The sequence below is a fragment of the Sturnira hondurensis genome, unplaced genomic scaffold (assembly GCF_014824575.4).
Source record: "Sturnira hondurensis isolate 20B ecotype Veracruz unplaced genomic scaffold, ASM1482457v3 Scaffold0013541, whole genome shotgun sequence".
Classification (NCBI taxonomy): Eukaryota; Metazoa; Chordata; class Mammalia; order Chiroptera; family Phyllostomidae; genus Sturnira; species Sturnira hondurensis.
The window spans coordinates 1,493,348-1,513,341 of record NW_028086172.1 but is presented as its reverse complement, the minus strand read 5'-3'; the positions used below and the strand labels follow the sequence as shown (position 1 = coordinate 1,513,341).

The 19,994-nt window shown below is 38.4% G+C and overlaps 1 protein-coding gene across 1 annotated transcript in view; it reads right to left on the bottom strand.

Moving 5' to 3' along the window:
• The window catches only part of CHM (CHM Rab escort protein), a 146,526-nt gene extending 130,606 nt beyond the window's left edge, over positions 1–15,920 (bottom strand). Inside the window, exon 1 of the mRNA XM_037061878.1 lies at positions 15,855–15,920. Within this exon, the coding sequence (XP_036917773.1) occupies positions 15,855–15,903 (49 nt within the window). The 5' untranslated portion in view covers positions 15,904–15,920. The remainder of the gene's footprint in view (positions 1–15,854) is intronic.
• Positions 15,921–19,994: the final 4,074 nt, after the last annotated feature.

Sequence of the window (19,994 nt, the reverse complement as noted above, 5' to 3'; positions counted from 1 at the left end):
TGGTGTGGCTCAGTGGATGGAATGCAGGCCTGCAAACTGGAAAGGTCAATGATTCGATTCCTAGTAAGGGCACATGCCTGGGTTGCAGGTCCCCAGTTGGGTGTGTGTGAGAGGCAACCAATCGATGTATTTCTCACACATTGATGTTTCTTCCCCCCTTTCTCCCTCCCTTCCCCTCTCTCTAAATGTAAATAAATAAAACCTTAAAAAATAAATGTCAGAGTTTTTTTTTTCTTTCTTTTTTTTTCCCCATCCCACCCCCCATCCTCCCCCCTCCCTCCCATTTCCACCCTTCTCAGTTGTTGTCCATGTATCCTTTATATATGTTCCTCTAAATCCCTCCCTTATTTCCCCTGAAATTCCCTCCCCTCTCCCCTCTGGTCACTGTCAGCCTGTTCTCTATTTCAGTGTCTTTGGTTATATTTTGCTTGCTTGTTTGCTTTGTTGTTTAGCTTCCTGTTAGAGGTGAGATCATATGGTATTTGTCCTTCAACACCTGGCTTATTTCACTCAGCATGTCAGAGTTTTTTTTAATTCTCGTTTAGAAACAAAGTTAATATACTTAAATTTTGTTGTCCTATTGATAATTAAGGAAAAGAAATAAAATAACTGCTTGGTTTTTTTAAATTGGCATATGTAAGCCAGTTTAACAGCATTTAAACTGATTTCAAGTTACTTTTTAACAATCTAATAGCATTTGACTAATTTCAAAATAAAACCATGAACACTTGTCAGCATAAAAAGTTAACTACTTCACAATCATTACTCAAATCCACCCACCATTCTTGTGAGGGCATTTACAGGAAATACATATAGGCTTGCAATGAATTATATACTATCTACCACTAGGAAAAGCCATATATGAGTTAGAAGCACATAACCTAGATCAGGGTCAAATCACACAGTCTCACACTGGAAATGCACTGTGTAATATGTGAGTAATAGGGGGTCAATCATACATCTTGTAGGGGTGGAGGGAGGAGTAAGTACAAAATTTTATAAAACACCTTGTAGCATGTCACTGGCATTCAATAAATGTCAGTTCTATTCCACTGTCTTCCTACTCCAATAAGATTAGTTATTTCAAGGAAAAAAAAAACTATCACTTGTTTAATATTTACTGAAATTATCATCAAAGATCTACCAACAAATTTAAATACTCCAGGTCTTTTCTATATGTATACTATAGAAGTTCATCAAATACTTAATATCATTTACACATTTCACATTAAATGTGATTATGAAATATGTTATTCAAGCTGTATCAAATAAGTCTACCAAAGGATTATAGGAAAAATGCAGAATTCTGATGCAAGACCAACAATTTTTACTGGCAACTCATTTTTATAAAACATAGGTAAATAGTAAGTACTAAATTAGCATTTCATAATAGTTCGTACTGGGGAAAATTGAGGTGTTACTTCCTGCCCTCTTCAGATTCCGTTATAAACTTGGCAGCTAGAAAAAAATGTTCGAATCTTCCAGAATGTTATACCATCCTATAAGAAACGAACACGTATAGTCCCAACTTTCTACAATTTTCCCAACCTGTCTAAATAAAACATGGATGTAAAATCAGGCCCAAAAGGAATGATATCAACATTTTCAAGAACATGAACTGAAAACATTTTATAGGCATGAAAATTCATTCATTTTTTCAAAATCACCTTTTAACCCAAATTCTTAATGTTAAACCTCATCATTTACAACTACAACATTTAGGTCAGTTCTCTATAATCTATACTTAAAACTGTATTAGTACCTGGAATTGATTTTTCCTACCACTGTACTTATGTAAGATAAACATAAAATAAAGTACTTACACCGCTCCCAGCATATCGAACAATAAGTAATACATTCCCCTGACAGGGCTTTGATGATCTGGCAAAGCCCGAGTGCTTTTAGCCCAAATCATATGAAACCATAAATCACTCTTTATGTTATAGAACATTTCAAAATGGAGTCCTGCTTTCTACCTTGAAAAGTCATTTCATTGTTATTTACAACTGGCGAAGACCAGAATGGAAAGAAAATTACAGAGAACTAGAAAATGTACTGTGACTTTTTTAAAATAAAGAACAACTTCTTTCTTTAGGGAAAAAATAGAATTACTAGCAAGAAAAAATGTCAGTACAACAAGCTCTTAGAGAACCACAGCCTTTAATTACTTAAACAACACTCTGTACGGGACCTTTGGTACCATCCTTAACAAACCATAAATCACATTAGGTAGAGAACTGACTAGAATGAGCAATGGAAAGCTATATACTTAACTCATGTCACAGCCACTTCAAAAAAAAAAACCCATCAGGAAATGAGGCAGAAACCGAATTCCTACCCAAATTCAAATAGCTTTGTTTATTCCTATCAAACTCTAAATGAAAAGTTTAGATCTTGTATTTACTTTTTAGTGATCACCTTAAAAAAAAAACTGCCAGTGAACAGCCTAGGGACATACATACAGATAAAAATACTGGTTTTAAACAGACAATTGTCTTAATTAACTTTGACCAACAAAAACAAATATATTAGTAAATGTAGTAATTTAATATCTATGGACTTCTTCCTCATAGAAAATATTGTTATTAATATCTATATAATTTTTGGAACTTTAGAAAATATACTACTATTAAAATATTTACTAGCAAACTTCATGTTAATTTTTTAAAATTCACATAATGTGAGCTTTTTGGAGTGCCTAATAACAAGAACACTATTTTAATATTCAGGGCACTGAACTAAGTGTCAGGAAAACTGGATTCTTGTTTTCAGGTTTACACTAAATAGCTGAACAGTCACTTAAATTCTCTGAAAATCAGCTTCCTTGTCGATATCCTTAGAGATAAAATGAAGGGCTTGAAATTAGTGACCCATAAGGTTTGTTACAAGTTCTCAAAGGCAAATGTGAACGCCAAATCAAAACTTGGTTTCTGTTCTTGGGCAAATGAGTGGAACTTAAAGAATGGAGTGATGGATCTAAGATGGCCATGCAGGAAGTCCCTGACCTCAACTCCCCCTCCACTGACACCCCAAACATACACAGAGAGCAATCCGCCCTAAAGAAGAATGGAGAGCCAATTTAAACAGCTTGCACACAATAAATGATACAGGGACCACAGAGGAAAGGACAGGAGACATGGAGACACGGTGATGCAGTGACCTGCAGTAGGAAGTGACAGCCCTGAGGGTTCCATGCACAAAGAAATCCATTGACTCGCCCTGCGTGGTCTGCCAAACACCAGGGCCTGGTGAATCTCTCTCTAGAATCAAAGAAAGGTACCTGCAGATGCCCATTTGGGGTTGTTTGTTTTGCATTGTCCTTTCACCTTAAGAGCACAGGTGGGAACACTGGCCCAGGCACTTTCACAGGCCTGCAAAGGACCCCCACCCAGCACAGTCCCAGCACACTGATGAACACCCACCACCACACCTGCACCATCTCCAGCTGGCCCTACCAGACAGCCCCCGCACGGCACCATGGGAGCCCTGGGTCATGCTCACTTAAGCCATGGAGGCAAGAGAATGAAATAAAAGGCATCTAAATTAGAAAGGAGTAAGTGAAACTGTCAGTATTTGCAGATGACATTACTAGATGCAGCAAACCCCAAGGACTCCACAAAAAAAAAACTATTAGAAGAAATGAATTCAGTCAAGTCACAAGACATAAAATTAAAATACAGAAATCAGGGTGTTTCTATACATTAATAACAAGCTCAGAAAAAGCAAAATTAAGAAAACCCATTTACAACTGCATCAAAAATAATATAATATCTAGGAATAAATTTAATCAAGGAGGTGAAAGACCTGTACTCTGAAAATTGTAAGTTACTGATGAAAGAAATTGAAGAAGACACAAAGAAATGGAAAGATATACCTACCGAGCTCAGAGACTAGAAGAATTAATATTGTTAAATGTCTGTAATACACAAAGCAATCTACAAATTCAATGCAATTCCTATCAAAATGCCAATGGCATTTTTCACAAAACTAAAACAAAGAATTATAAAATTTGTGTGGAACCACAAATGACCTCAGCCAAAGAAATCTTGAAGAGGAACAAAGCTGGACATTTCCAACTCCTTAATTTATAACTATACTACAAGGCTACAGTACTCAAAACAGTAGGGCCCTGCTATAAAAACACACACACATATATATATATATATATATATATATATATATATATATATATGAAATAAAATAGAGAGCACAGAAATAAACCCACACATGAATAACTTGCTTTACTAAAAATGAGCAATCCAAAAGGAACTTGGCTGAACCCCACTGGTTGTACAGGAAAAAAAAAACAAAAAAAGAATAGGGAGTGAACTAAACCAAGAAGACATGCTTGTGAATCAGATGAAAACCACAATCTAATTATGGTAATACAAGCTAAAAGAAATTAAGAAGCCCTGGCTGATAACTCAGTTGATCAGAGCATCCTTGTAAGGTGCCAAGGCTGAAGGTTTGATCCTGGGTCAGGGCACATACAAGAACCAACTAATAAATGCATGGATAAGTGAACAACAAATTAATGTTTCCCTCTCTCCCCCAAGCCTTCCTCTCTCCAAAAATCAATAAATAAAAACTTTTTAAAAAGTTAAGAAAATGATAGAAGCTTTGAAAGAGCAATATGAATCAGAATTAGAAAATGTCAAAATTGTGATTAGATAATAGGAACATTTGAAAGAAGGGTGAAATGACTCAAGAATAAATTAACGAAAAAATCATTTCAGAAATGTAAACTAAACTAGAAGAAACATTGGAGCAAACAAACACCATGGATAAATTCCTTATGAAAAACTGAAAATGCAAACAAGGGCATGAAGTTATGTTTTCAAATGACAGCCATTAACTTTTAGATATTCAAGCATTTATAGATTGAATGATATACCTGAGATTTTACCTAAATCAAGAAAACTATATCAACTCAAGCTGTTGCAATCAAAATTTTATTGAGTAATGTAAATATTTGCCAAAGACCTAGGCCATGCCAGGAAATACCGTATTTCCCATGTATAATGTGCACCCACATTTTTACATACATTATACAGAGGATTATTATTATGCCCATGGTATGTAATCATTATACCCATGTATAATGCACATCCTTATTTTTCTCTCAAAAATTTGTGCAAAAAAGTATGCATTATACATGGCAAAATATGGTATGTTAGAATAAAAGACTTACAGACCAACCTGAAGCAATGGAATGGAACACAAGCTTGTACATACCAGCTGTGAAGAGTATTTTGGTATGGAAGACTGTGGAAAGTTAAATGTAGTCTGTTTGCTATATGAGATAAAAATATACCAGAATAGGCCCGGGCTAGTGTAGCTCAGTGGATTGAGCCTGGGCCTGCGAACCACACAATTGCGGTTCAATTCCCAGTCAGGGCACATGCCTGGGTTGCAGGCCAGTTCCCAGCAGGGGATGCATGAGAGGCAACCATACATTGATGTTTCCCTCTCTCCTTCCCTTCTCCTCTAAAGATAAATAAATAAATAAATCTTAAAAAATATATACCAGAATAATAGAAAAGTGAAGATTATTCACTAAAAAAGTCGCACAACAGTGTGTGCAGACTGATCATATTTTGTCATGAAGTTTTGTCATGAAGTTGTATGCTTATAGCATCATATATGTCCTGAGGGGGGGGCTTGAAAATCTGAAAAAACAAGGGCAAGTAAATAGAATTACTTTGGCCAATAGGCATAACCTACTACAGTGGAAGTGTGTGTGTGTTTGTGTTTGTGTGTGTGTGTGTGTGTGTGTGTGTGAGGGAAGTACAGCTATATGCATCTGTACAAATAGATGCATCTGTACAAAAAAGATGAATCACGCAAGCATAAACCAGATCAACAAAAGCAACACAAATAATACAGAGTAGAACTTCCAAAGTTAGACAAGCATTAAAAACAGATAGAGTTAACAATGTACTGATTACAGATACATAAACATGTGATAAATACACTTTATAAAAACAAGGGAACAATTAATACAATTTACCATAATGGCTACATCAGTGGGAAGAGAAGGGGAGATGATGGACAGTGGTCACCCGAGGAGACTCTAAGGTGATGTTTTTCTTTAACAGGACCATAAACACGTGCCATTCATTTTATTATTGTTTGTTGAAATAAATAAAGCACATACCCTCGTACATATGCAGATATTTCATTTGTATTCCTGACAGTTTATAATAAAAAAGAAAGCCATGGACCAGATCCCAGGCCACATGATAAAAGTGCCTCCTCTACAGTTCACACAGCTCCTGTGAGATGTTAGGTCTCTTTAATACACAACACTTATTATTTTCATGAAAATGAAAATTATTTTCAAATTTTACTATAGTTTTGCAATATACATTAATATCAACTGGGAACTGACGGTGATTTTTAGTCTATTTTACTTGTAAAACCATTTGCATGCCAAGCAAGCACAACCTAACTTTCCAGTTAAAAGACTGTGCTGAAACTGAATAGCAAGATACTTCTGCATGAGTAACGCATCATATGAAATTTGAAATGTTTCAGAGAATGTGATGGTGAGCAGCCATATTTGATTGTAATGGCTATAGCCTGGGTTATCCAAAACATCATGAGAACTTTCTTCTGGAGAAAAGGAGAAGAGGACACAGGGCACAGGAAAGGAGAACGATGCTGCAGAGGGAACTCTGCTTAGAGATGCGGCTGTCTCTGAGGAACTGGCTCAAGCTTCTGATTTACAGGGAAGGGGAAGCTCTCCCAGAGAGTGTTCTCCAGAGTCGGATAACTCCCTTTACCTTTCTAGGTTCTGAGAGCAGAAGATCCGTCCACTTCCATCAATAAATACCAAAGAATTGCAAAGCAGTTTTCATGACAGGAAAATGTTTAGGCTTTCTTTAGCTCCTTCAGCATTTTTACACGGATAAAGAAAAGTTTCATACTATGCCCTCAAATGCGATAAATTTGTTTAAAACAACTGACATATAATGTAAGCTGTTGAACAAAACAGAATAAAAGAAAAAAATAGAAAACCTGTAAACCACCAAACAACAAAAAAGAGATAGAAATAGTGGTGACAGACATGCAGAGATCTTTCCCTGCCCTAACCAGTGTGGCTCAGTTAGTTGGGTAGGTTCAACTACCAGTCAGGGCACATGCCTGGGTTGTGAGTTTAGTCCCCAGTTGGGTGCATGTACAGGAGACAACCAACCAAGGTTTCTCTCTCACATCAAATTTTCTCTCACTCACTCTCTCCCCTGCTACCCAGTCTCAACCAACTAACCAACTAACCAACCAACCAACCAATCGATCAATGTCTGAATGAATGAATGGTCTTCCCCACCAAGCTGCCAAAGGGCAGAGGAAGAAGATGACTCAGACACCTGAGTCTTCCTAGGGCTCTCCATGGAAAGCATGACTTCTTCCTGGGAAGCACCCCTGTCTGCTATGATGGGCCATAAAAATCAAGTACATTTTCTGAGCACCCACTAAGCATTTTACAAGAATTATGGCATGGAATCACTATTCAGAGACAAGAACATTGAAACCTGGGACATGAAAGAACACAGAGACATTGCTGATTCAGTCCCAGTCTGTCTGACTTCCGAGCCACAGTATCCATCACTGCATTATACTGTGGAAATGGCATACATACATGTCAAAACGGAATATAAGGACAGTACAGTGTTTGTAAAACTAAACGACTTTTGAAATAGCACTTTCATTCCTAGACTGTAAAATAGTTTGCCTCTGGCAATAACTCCCAAATGTGTATCAGGAATGTATAACTTTTTGGCATCTCTGGGCCACACTGGAAGAAGAGTGGGCCCCAGCAGGTGTGGCTCTGTGGGTTGAGTGCCGGCCTGTGAACCAAAGGGTACATCAATTCCTAGTCAGGGGTACATCCCTGGGTTGTGGGCCAAGTCCCCAGCGGGGGGGCACACCAGAGGCAACCACACAGTGATGTTTCTCTTCCTCTTTCTCCCTCCTTTCCCCTCTGTTTAAAAATAAATTTAAAAAATCCTTTTTAAAAAGCAGTTGTCTTGGGCTACACATTAAATACACTGCAATATATAATCACAAAAAATGTCATCATGCTTTCTGTAAATTTACAATTTTGTGTTGAGCCGCACTCACAGCCACCTTGGGCTGCATGCGGGCTGTGAGCCGCAGGTTGGACGTCCCCGACCAATAGATGATTAATAGATAGACAGACAGACAGACAGAGAGACATAGGAAGAGGGGCTGCATACTACAGAGGAAAATTCAAGAGAGCTCCTGTCCTATGATCTACATGAAGATCCCAACCCTGGCTATGCAATCTGAAGCAAGTGGCTTTCAACTTCTCTGGCCACAGATACTATCTCATTAAATCTTAAGGACAGCCATGTGACTTATCTCTTCTCTTCTGGCTATTCATATATCTGTTTTACATGTAAGGAAACTTGGTAAGGTGAAATAAGGTGCCCAAGGTTTCAGAATAGTAAGTGGCAAAGCCGGAGCTCAAGTCAGTCTCTAATGCCTGGTGTGCTGGTCTGTCCACCACTTCCCACTGGCAGCTCCTCAAACCTGGTGTGTCAGTCAGGCACACTTACAGCTGTCAGGATGCTGGCTGAAAGCATAAAAAGGGATCATAAGGGGACTAAATGGTAATCAAAAAAAGTACAATAAAATTTTTTTTTAGTTTTTAAAAGCCTATAGAGGCAGGAGCCTCGCCCTGTTCTGCTGTTTCTTTCTCTTCCTATAACCTCTCCTTCTTCTTAGAAATCTTACTAATTTTAACCAAGGAGGTAAAAGACCTGCACTCAGAAAACTATAGGGCCCTGAAGAAAAAAAAAAAACTGAGGAAGATACAAATAAATAGAAGCATATACCATGTTCATGGAATGGAAGAATTAACATCATTAAAATGCCCATACCACCCAAAGTAATGTACAGATTCAACATAATTCCCATTTAGATACCAATGGCACTTCTCACATGACTAGAACAAATATTCCAAAAATTTATATAAAACCACAAAAAAACTCTGAAGAGCCACAGCAATCTTTAGAAAAAACAAAGTTGGTGGGATCACAATGTACCAAACTATATTACAAGGCCACACTAATCAAAACAGCTTGGTCCTGGCATAAGAACAGACACATACACCAATGGAACAGAATAGAGAACCCAGAAGTAAACCCAAGTCTCCATGGTCACTTAATATTTGACAAAGGAGACAAGAGCATAAAATGGAGCAAAAATAGCCTCTTCAATAAATAGTGTTGGGAGATCTGGACTGGTACATGCAAAAAAATGAAACTTGACCATCATCTTATACCATACACCAGAGTAAATTTAAAAGGGATAAAAGACTTTAATATAAGTCATGATACCATAAAAGTTTTAGAGGAAAACATAGGCAGTAAAATTTTAGATACCTCACGTAGCTGTATATTTGCTGATATATCTTCTAGGGCAAGGGACATAAAGGAAAGAATAAACAAATGGGACTACATCCAACTAAAAAGCTTCTGCACAGCTAAAGAAAACACCAAAATGAGAAGGGAACAAACTGTATGGGAAAACATACTTGCCAATGATACTTTAGATGAGGGTTTAATCTCCAAAATATAAAAAGAACTTAAATGACTCAACACCAAAAAGACAAATAATCCAATTAAATAATGGGCAAAGGACCTGAATAAATACACCTCTAAGGAGGATATAAAGATGACCAATAGACATATGAAAAGATACTCAACACCATTAATCATCAAAGAGATGCAAATTAAAACCACAATGAGATATCACTGCACATCTGTCAAAATGGCTATCATCAGTAAGTCAACAAACAACAAGTGCTGGCGAGGTTGTGGAGAAAAGGGAACCCTACCTAGTACATTGTTGGTGGGAATGCAGACTAGGGCAGCCACTGTGGAAAACCACATGAATTTCCTCAGAAAACTAAAAATGGAGCTGCCTTTTAAACCAGAGATTCCACTGCTGGGAATATATCTTAAAACTCACAAAACACCAATTCAAAGAACCTATGCACCCCTATTTATGATAGCCAACTGTTGGAAGCAACCTAAGTGCCCACCAGCAAATGAGTGGATCAAAAAACGGCAGTACATTTACAGGATGGAATACTACGCAGCAGAAAGAAAAGGAGTTCCTACCCTTTGCAACAGCATGGATAGAACTGGAAAGAATTATGTTAAGTGACATAAGCCAGGTGGTGAGAGACAAATACCATATATGATCTCACTTAAAAGAGAAATCTAATAAACAAACTATACTAATGAGCAAAAAAGAACCAGAGGCATAGAATCATGGAGCAGACTGACAGCTGACAGTGGGGAGGGTGGAGATGGGGACTGACTGAAAGAAGGGGAAGGGATTAGTCAAAGAACATACTTGAAGGACTCAGGGACATGGACAATGGTGAGGGGACTGATTATGGAAGTGGGAGGCAGGATTGGCAGAGGCAGGCAAAGGAGTAAAAAGTAGGACAACTGTAACAGCATAAACAATAAAATAAAAAAAGAAATAAAACGGAAATCTTACAAAAGCAGTAAGAACATTTGCAATTTAAGGGGAAGGTTTATGCAAAACTTAGAAACTGCAGAGTGTCCCACAGAAGCCTGGGAATGTGCCTCCCATCCTTTGTAGGAATTGGTCCTGCTACTCTGGCAACACAGCGTAATGGGTAGTTTTAAGAAAGTTCTTTGTGAACTTTTTTCGTTATCAGTATAGTCTCATGAGGTTGTTGTGAAGGTTAGAAATGATAAATATGGAAAGGTGGCAGGTAAAGCGTTATTAATTGACGACAGTTATTTACCCTGGCAGCAGGCTCTAATGGAAACCAGACTGGGAGTCGGGAGTCCTAAATCTATTACTGTCTGTGACCTTGGGCATGGGAGGCACTGTCTCCAGATGGACTAGGTGATCTCTCAGGACGCCTTTCAGCTTTAAAAATTGTGCTTTAAGAAATGAAAGTAATAAATGCTTAAGAACATCAAACTGAACAGACTTATATGACGTAAAAAGTGAAAGACCTCTATTCAAGACCCCTATTTTTCCTTATTCAATACATTCCTGAGGTAACACTTGTTCACTTTGTGTCCTTTCATTGCTTTCTGTATATTTTGAATATATACAGGTATATGTAAATATATATATATATATATACAGGGTGAGGCAAAAGTAGGTTTACAGTTGTTCATATGGAAAACAATGTGATAATTAATAAATAATACAAAAATAAACTGTTTCAGTCACAACTGTAAACCTACTTTTGCCCCACCCTGCACGTACAGATATGTGTATTTTACACGGTGATGTATTATACACATATGAGCTGTTTCATAAAACTATACTCATCCTGACTGCATGTTATATAATTTGTTATATTCTATTCTACACATTTTTAAATGCTGGAATTGATTTCATGAGCCAAAAATAGATGGCACCTTGCAATTTAAAACAAATCTGCTGTAGACCATGGGTCCGTGGATGTTTGGAAATACAAGCAGAGGAAGTATGGACATCCTGAGATGTTAAAACCACACGTTGGCCCCCTGGAAGAGGAGCAAATGATAAATATGTGAGGGAAATCACTTGGCACACAGTGTGGCACAAACAGGTACTCGGTGAGTATCTGTTGCTATGACACCACCTGCCACATCCCCATCCCCCAACATTTACAGAAGTGTAGCTACTCCGCCCCCAACATAAGGACATTATGGGCAGTGAGCTGCTGGCCAAAGGGAATTCCCTTGATGTTTCTGATTCTTGACCAACATTAGATAATCGAGCAGCACTGTCTACCTGATAAAAGCAGCTTTTCACTTTCAAGAAAATGGGGTTTTTTACGAGCCACTTGGATAGAAAATTTTGTCAAGTATATGAAACATGGATTTGACTTATTATAAGGAGTGTACAGAATCTAGGCTTTTCCACAGAGTTGTGATTATTCACACATGATGATCAATTTCAGAGCTGGCAGATGTGTATCACAGAAGTCACTAAGTCATCTCACTTTTGTAGATGAACCAAATGATGTCCCAAGAGGTTATGTAATTTACCAAAAGCCACTCAGGAAGGTCAAGTTAGCCCCACGGTGCCACGCCACCACATCCAGTATTGTACTGTGCTGAGCACTATCTAGCAAGGTAGTCCAGATTTCGAAGCAATACTACTTGTAATTTCCATGCGTGTTATTTTGGTTATCTCATTTCCTTCCCCATAATCTTTAGTGATACAATTCTTTAAAAAGATTTATGTGCTTATATTCTGCCAGAAAAAATTAGGTTAGCCTACTCCACAACCCATGGTAGGGGAAGAAATCCAAAATATTATGTGTGTGGTGTACTTTAAAAAGGAAAGGGATGCAGACAGAATCTCTATGTCACCTTTAGAAAGCAAGAAATACTCAATGAAAAGCCCTCATTGGCTTATGAGTAGCTCTCAGGATATAACTGTCAGCAACTACACAGAGTGCTTAGAATAGGCAATACAGTAAACTACACAAAGGCAGGGACGAAGTTTTCAGTAAATGTGGGTGGAAAACACTGAAAATCGAACATCCGTCACTATACTAAATGGCCCCAGGCCATTGTGCCATTTGATGCGGGTTTGCCTTTCAGCTCTTAGACTCTTCCCTTTCCCATAAGGATATAACTGTCACTTATGTCTCATGATATCACCAAACACAGCTTCTGCAAAAGCTGATGCCACTCCCTGTATCTTCCAGTAGGGTACTCTGGGAAGGCTAGAATTATTTCTAAAGTAAGAATGTACACGCCCTAAGTGAGAGCCAGAGGGATTCCCCTACATAAGAGGCCTGTCGACATTACTGTGGCTCTTGTAACTTTCACCCTGCCTGCTCTTCTGTTGAGTTGGCTCTGCTACAGAGGGCAAATTACATTGGTTGCCAGATAAGTCACCTCCAGGGAGGCGTTATGTCCCTAGGACTATTTTTACCCGGAAACCAATGATGCTTCTCATTGGTTTCTTCTAATTTTTTGGATAATAATCCAAAAAATTATCATTCAAATGTCTTTTGAAATTGCAAAACATCTGAAAATGACAATTGTGTACCCAAACTAAAGGCCACTTTCTAGTCACTTATCACATACCTATCTTTGTCCTCTCCCTTAAGACTCCAGTTGGTTCTCCTTCCTTATTTATTTACTCTACATTTTCCATGGCTCAAGTATTTTATCTTATTCCTCTGCCTTTGGGAGTTCCAAAGATATTTCCTGTATTTTGTAACCAGAAGGAAATGGATTTAACTCAGAAAATACAGACAAAACTTTATTTTCCCCTAATCTCTGCAAAACGTGATTTTAAGGAAAACCTTTTAGCATATAAAAAAAAAGAAATACAAATTAATCAACATCAAAGTTATTTAAAATATTTTCCATAGATGGTTTCACTTGATGCACCAATTGTCTGTTGATGACTTTTTAACTAGAACTAAATCTTCTGGGGAAAAAATTACATGTCCTGGTGTATTTCTTCATGTTTCTGATACATGCATCATTAATTCTGCTTTCGTCAGTAAAAAACCTATGAAACACTACTTTTCTTATGATTTACTCAAGCTCGCACATTTAGTAAAGCAAAAATATTTGAATGGCTTTCAGCAAACTATCTCAGAGGAGAGATATTCCAAACACATTAAGAGTCATTCCAATTATAAGCAATGATTGCAATTGTTGGAATCATGCTTTGGGGAAATGACTTTTATCCAATTTTTCCACTTTGACATAACTAAAAACAAAGCTTCAATTCATAAACTTAAGCAATGTGCTTGATGAAGTCAGAAATGTTCTTTAAGTGATCATGGAAAAGTTAGTTTTTAAGATGAACTTCAAATAAGTTCTTCCACTACTTTGAGTAATGACATCACTCTCACTGAAATAAGTCTAAAATGCATCTTTTGCCAGGTTTCAGATCCCTCCCAATGCAATCTTCTGGATCACTCCCAGTGTCTTCCTAACTCTATCGTAACATTCTCCAACACAAAGGAAGTAGTCCATGTTACAAACTGAATCACAACATAGGATATTTGTTACAGGAATTAACAGTATTTAATAAGAATTAGCAATGTTATCAATTAATTTTGAATGGAGAAAAGATAAAAATCACTTAATGATTCATTAAAATTTTTAAAACACCCAAGTTCCTTGGTAACAAAAAAGAGAGGCAGTAGCATAGAACCAAATTTTAGCATCGCAACTACTCTCCAATGGATATTGTTCTCAGTGTTAGGGCAGGCTGAAGAGAAAAAGTGAACAGTCTATTGGCTTCTTCCCACATCTGTTCATAGCAATTACAGGAAGGTTATCTGCAGCCCTGTAGTTTTCAGAATAGAAATCAACACCCCCTTACAGTGTTGAGAACAATTCTCCTGGTGGAACTAGAATAAAAGAATTTTTGGTTAGGTAGCACCAGAACAACTACATAGTTTACAATTCCTGTATTCCAAAACCAGGAAACCGAAGCCCGGAGACATTAAGTGCCTAGCCGTAGTAATTTACACAGCTAGTCAATAGCCTAGTAAGGTCTAGAATCGAGTTCTGCCAATTACTTCTATTAATATGAGTTAAGTCTGAAGATCAGAACTATTGATTTGCCTTCTGGACTGGACTGGGCTGGGCCTTTGGAAATTTACCAGTTTTGTGATCTTCAGCAAACTGCAACCTTTCGAAACACCATTTTCCTCTTCTGTCAAGTGTAGAGAATACCTACTCTAACAAGGTTGTTGGGAGGATTCCATAGAGCCTGTAAAGTGCTCAGTGCATCGACTGGCAAATAATAAGCATTGGAAACTAGGCAGCTATGCTTTTGCCCTGGAAACATGGCTGCTCCTACTGTTTGAAAAGACAAGAAACTGAATCCAACCACATACCCGACAAGGCCTCAGCCACCAGAGCTTCTCTGGCCTACCACATTCTGCAGACAGGAGAAAACCCCACCCAACAATCTATTTCACCCCGTCTCAAACGCACCCTTCACACTGTTAAGGAAAACAAAATACCAGCTGCTGCCAGATGTCTTCTGCCATGGGCTGTACGTTGAATTTGTCAACTAGAAATTGCAGAGGGGTTTTGGCTCCCCCCAAAAGATGAAAAAAAAAACCGGTGGGAAAACAAGAGGACAACAAGATCACACACCTGAACTGGAAGTCACAGAAGGTTCTCCTCAGCTCATTTATTGTGGGTTGGTAGGTGGGTGGTAGAAAGCAGAATGCTTTCTTTCTGCACCATAAAGCAAGAATAATGGCTACCTCGAAAATGACAATCCCCCAGACTTACACAATAGAAAATAATCCGTTCCCTTGCCCTAGTAAGTTAAAACGAACACGGGTAAAAACTGAGCATCTTTTTTTTTCCCCCAAAAAACTGAGGACTCAGTTGTATCCGAGCTGCACTGCACCCTAGGATTATATAAATATACGAAAAATCCCTATGAAATGGCGAGACAGAATGATGGGAAATATCGCCTTGAAATCAAGGAGGGAATCATGTCCTGCCAAAGGCGTCTCCATTGATAAAATCCCGACCCTCCATTCTCAGAACACTGCAAACCCACCTCCCACTAAGGCAGTTACAGATATCGCCCGCAGCAACCAACCTCAGCCTTCCGCATCGACCAGATGGACCCCCTACTCAAACGGCGCTAAGCACCGCGGGTCCGAGCCCCTCCCTGGAGCTGCCAAATCCCGCGCTGCATCCAGACTGCCTAACTTCGTTTCCGTCCTCCCTCCCGTGCTCAACCCCTGGAATTTCTCGCCAACCCTCGCCACTGACACACAAGGTAGGAACCGACAGACTTCCTATACTCTGTTCCGCAAGTACCAGAGCCACACATACCCGTCCCTATTACGATCACATCAAACTCCGAAGGGAGATTGTCCGCCATCTTGACAGGAAACGTGTCATGTGACTATGGCTTGTGGAAACGAGATCAAGTTAGGCATGGCCTTGGTAGAAACAGGAAACGAAAACAGTGCATTCTGGGTATTGCAGTTCTCGGGTGGCGGATCCAAGTAGGTGGCTACAGCATTGTATTAGAAATGGTTGCATGCATGATAAAAGCTCAGCTCATTTTCCAGGCTGAGTGCAGTAACGCGTTTAGCCTGGAGGTTTGAGGTAAAAAAAAAGATGTCTATTTTTACTACGATCGCTAGGATGAATGTAGGAAGACCCTTAACGACGATGAAGCAACAACTATTAGGAGACACAGAGGACAGACTGAAATAGAAAGGAGGTTGCTCTGTGAACAAAGGAAATTTTCATTCCATCCTGCAAACCGTTTCCCCCAGTGTTTCTCACCACTGTTTTCAAACCATATGCTGTATCTTTTTCACCTCTGTCTCCCCCATGAAAGCCCACTAAAAACCTCTCCCTCTAAATTTGCCAGAATGGAACTCTTCATCGTATCTGTACTTTTAGTTAGTTTAAACAGTCTAATATTTGCAAAATTATCTTTGGTTATCAGGAGGGAAAAATATATGGAGGCATAGTAGTTGCTTGATAAGCGTTTATTGATTCACAATCTGGTATTCTACTCGTATACACGTAGGAGTCCATACAAGATTTTCCCTGATAAGCTACTACACAAATGATCAAGGTAAAATGGCCTTTATATTAAAGGGATTAAAGTAATTGTGTTTGCTGACAGGGTCTAGATAGTCTATGTGAAGAAGCTAATGCAGCTCTCATAAGGATTTTCAAGGTCAGCCTCTTCCCACACCCGACCCCCACCCCATTATATGAAATGCTGTGCTGTCTGACAATCCCAAAGCAAAAAAGAGAGGAGGAATGCAGGGAAGTGAAGAAAGCTACTTTTTCGATCCTACAAATTCACTGTGTAGTTCTCTTACAAGAGTTCCAAAGAGAAAATGCAACAGTGGACCTTCCCTTACACCACATGTCATCTGAGCTGTCTTCCCCAGTCACCCCTGTGCCTTCTGCATGGAATGATCCTCACATTCTCTAGCTAACACTGATCCCCAAGATCAGTTTTGCTTTTACCACCTCCTCCCTTCATCTCCTCCCTTTATCGGGTTATATTTCCCTGCACAGTCCTACCAGTCTGTCAGAACGTCCCGTATTGCGCTGCAAGTATTTGCATTTATACTGCTTTTTATAACAGTACACATATGCCCACACATTCTCACAAAAACACATACATGACGGCCAAAAGTATAAGCCCCTGTATGACAGAGACCATGACTTACATATCTTTTTTACTTACTGCATCTATCGTAAGCCTGGCACATAATAGGAATTTAATAAATGTTTGCTCTCTGACCCCTGTCATAGAGGGTGACTCTCACAGAGACAGGGACCGAGTCTTCAATTATATATCTGCCAACCACCATGATGTGTCATATTTTCAAAAAGCACAAAATATTTGTTACTTTACTGAAAATTTGTTACTTTACTCCATGAAAATTCTTTAAAATTGTGTTTCACTGCTTTTGCTGCATTTTGCCGTAATCATCAGCAACATTGCATGTGAGTATTATCAGAAGTGAGATAGATCTTATCTGTGTATTTGTGAGATTCTTAATACCACCAGTAGAAATGGAAATTAATAGTTTTCACAGGGTAAACACAGGAAATTTTCCAAAATTTCTTCTAACGGTAAGAAACCATAGATGGTGGTGAAAAACACAATGAATAAAAGTGTTTCTATCTTACATTGGATACATATGTGTATGTATGTGTGTGTGTATATATAGCCTTTTGAATATGAATATATCTAACTTCCAGTTTTCCTTATATATGGATTGAGTATCTACTATGTTGCAAGGCACTGATTTAGATTTTAGGATTGCAGCATTGGACAAAACAGACAAAAAAAACCTGTCATGACAAAGTTGACATGTAGGGAGATTTAAAAAATAAACAAATACACCATGGTGCTAATTTTCCAACATGTTCTGCCCCAAATTTCAAATCCCCTTTTACTGAGGCTACAAACCATGATTCTCAGAAAGATAAAATTGCCAGCATATATTTATCTGTTCTCTCTTTGAAGTTACCACACCCTCTCTGGACATGGAAAGAAATAGAAAAATGGAAAGCCTCTGTATGGAGAAAATATTCAAAATACCTTTTCTTTTAAATGTATTTCTGTAAATTTTTGCAAAGATAAATATAAGAGTTAATAAGTTCAGTAAAACAGAATAAGGCAAAGCAGCTTAACTGCTGTCATTCTATTGTTCTAAGGGATCTACTTTTGAGCACTGAAATACTTTTGTTGGATAAGTTACAGTAAGATAAGATGATGGATACCAATGAAGTGACTCTCCTCTACTAGATCTGTCAGACTAATTTGGTACTTAGTGGTTTCCTAAGTTGAAATCCATGATTACTTGAACATTTGTCTTGTGTTCAAAAATTTATTCAACTGCGGAATGTGATGTATCATCTTTTTACAAACCATTAATTTAGTGGTCTCTATTTCTGATCTTTCTTTTGAGTTCCAGATACATGTGCCCAACCCCTTACTCAACCTCTCTTCTGAACATGTTCAGTACTGACCTCCTGAACATTTCAACACCACTCCAAAACCTATTCGTCCAGTGTTCCCCATGTTAGAAATGGTACCACCTTCTAATCAGTTACTCAAGTCAAAAACTTAAAAATCAGCCTCAGCTGGTGTAGCTCAGTGGATTGAGTGCGGGCCTGCAAACCAAAGGGTTATTGGTTCGATTCCCAGTCAGGGCACGTACCTGAGTTGCAGTCCAGGTCCCTATTAGGGAGTATGCAAGAGGCAACCATACCTTGATGTTTCCCTCCCTCTCTTTCTACCTACCTTCCCCTCTCTCTAAAAATAAGTAAATAAAACCTTTTAAAAAAAGACTTAAGAATCATTCTTGCTATAATGTTCCTTTTCACCCTTAAACCAATTCATCAGCAACTATTGGCAGGTTTATCTCAAAGAATATATTGTAAATACATCCATTTCTTATTCTGAACTGTCCCTATAATCTCTTGCTTAGACAATGACAGCAGGCCACGGCTGGACTTGTTATTCACACTTGCGTCTCAGTTCACTCTCCACACTGCAGGTAAACTTTTAAAAATTCAGATGTGATAATGTCTTCCTCTACATAAATCCTTCATGATTTCCCATTGCTTTCAAAATATACTCAAATTTTAAACGTGGTCAGGAAGGCCTTGTGAAACTCTCCAGTCTCTTCTTACACTTTTCATCCTTTTCTCTTTAAGCTTCAACTATATTGCCTCTCCTTCATTTGCCCTTATACCCCATGAACCTTCCCAGTTCGGGGCCTTCACACATGTTGCTACATATACCTGAGGTGGATTTTTGTCCTTCTTCCCCTTTTCTCCTAGTTTAACCCTACTCATTTGGCAGTTCATCCAAAACGTCACATATTCTGGCAAGTCTTCATTGGGTCCACAGTCTCGCTTTGGTTTTCTGTCATCCTATCCCCTTTCTTAGTTGAACTTTTCATGATTAGAAATATCAAATACTTGTTTCAAATCTGCCATTTTCCTAGAAGGTAAGTTCTACAAAGGCAAGGACTGTGCCTATATTATTCATCATTATTTTCCCAATATATAATTCTGTGCCTGCCTGGCATGTAATAGGCACTCAAAAATATCTGCTGAAATCCCACTTTTGGATATGTATCCAAAGCAAAGTCACTGTCTTGAAGAGATAGTTGCACTCCCATGTTCATTGCAGCGTTATTCACAGTAGCCAAGGGATGGAAACAACTTAAGTGTTCACTGACACGTGAATGAATAAAGAAAATGTGGTATATACATATGATGGAACATCAGTCTAACAAGGAAGGAAACCCTGCCATTTGCAACAACATGGATGAATCTGAGGAACATTGTGCTAAGTGCAATAAGCCAGACACAGAAATACAAATATTACACAATGTAACTTACATGTGGAATCTCAAAAAAATAAGTTAAGTTCATAGTAACAATGTTGAATTGTGGTTACCAGAGGCTGGGGGCTAG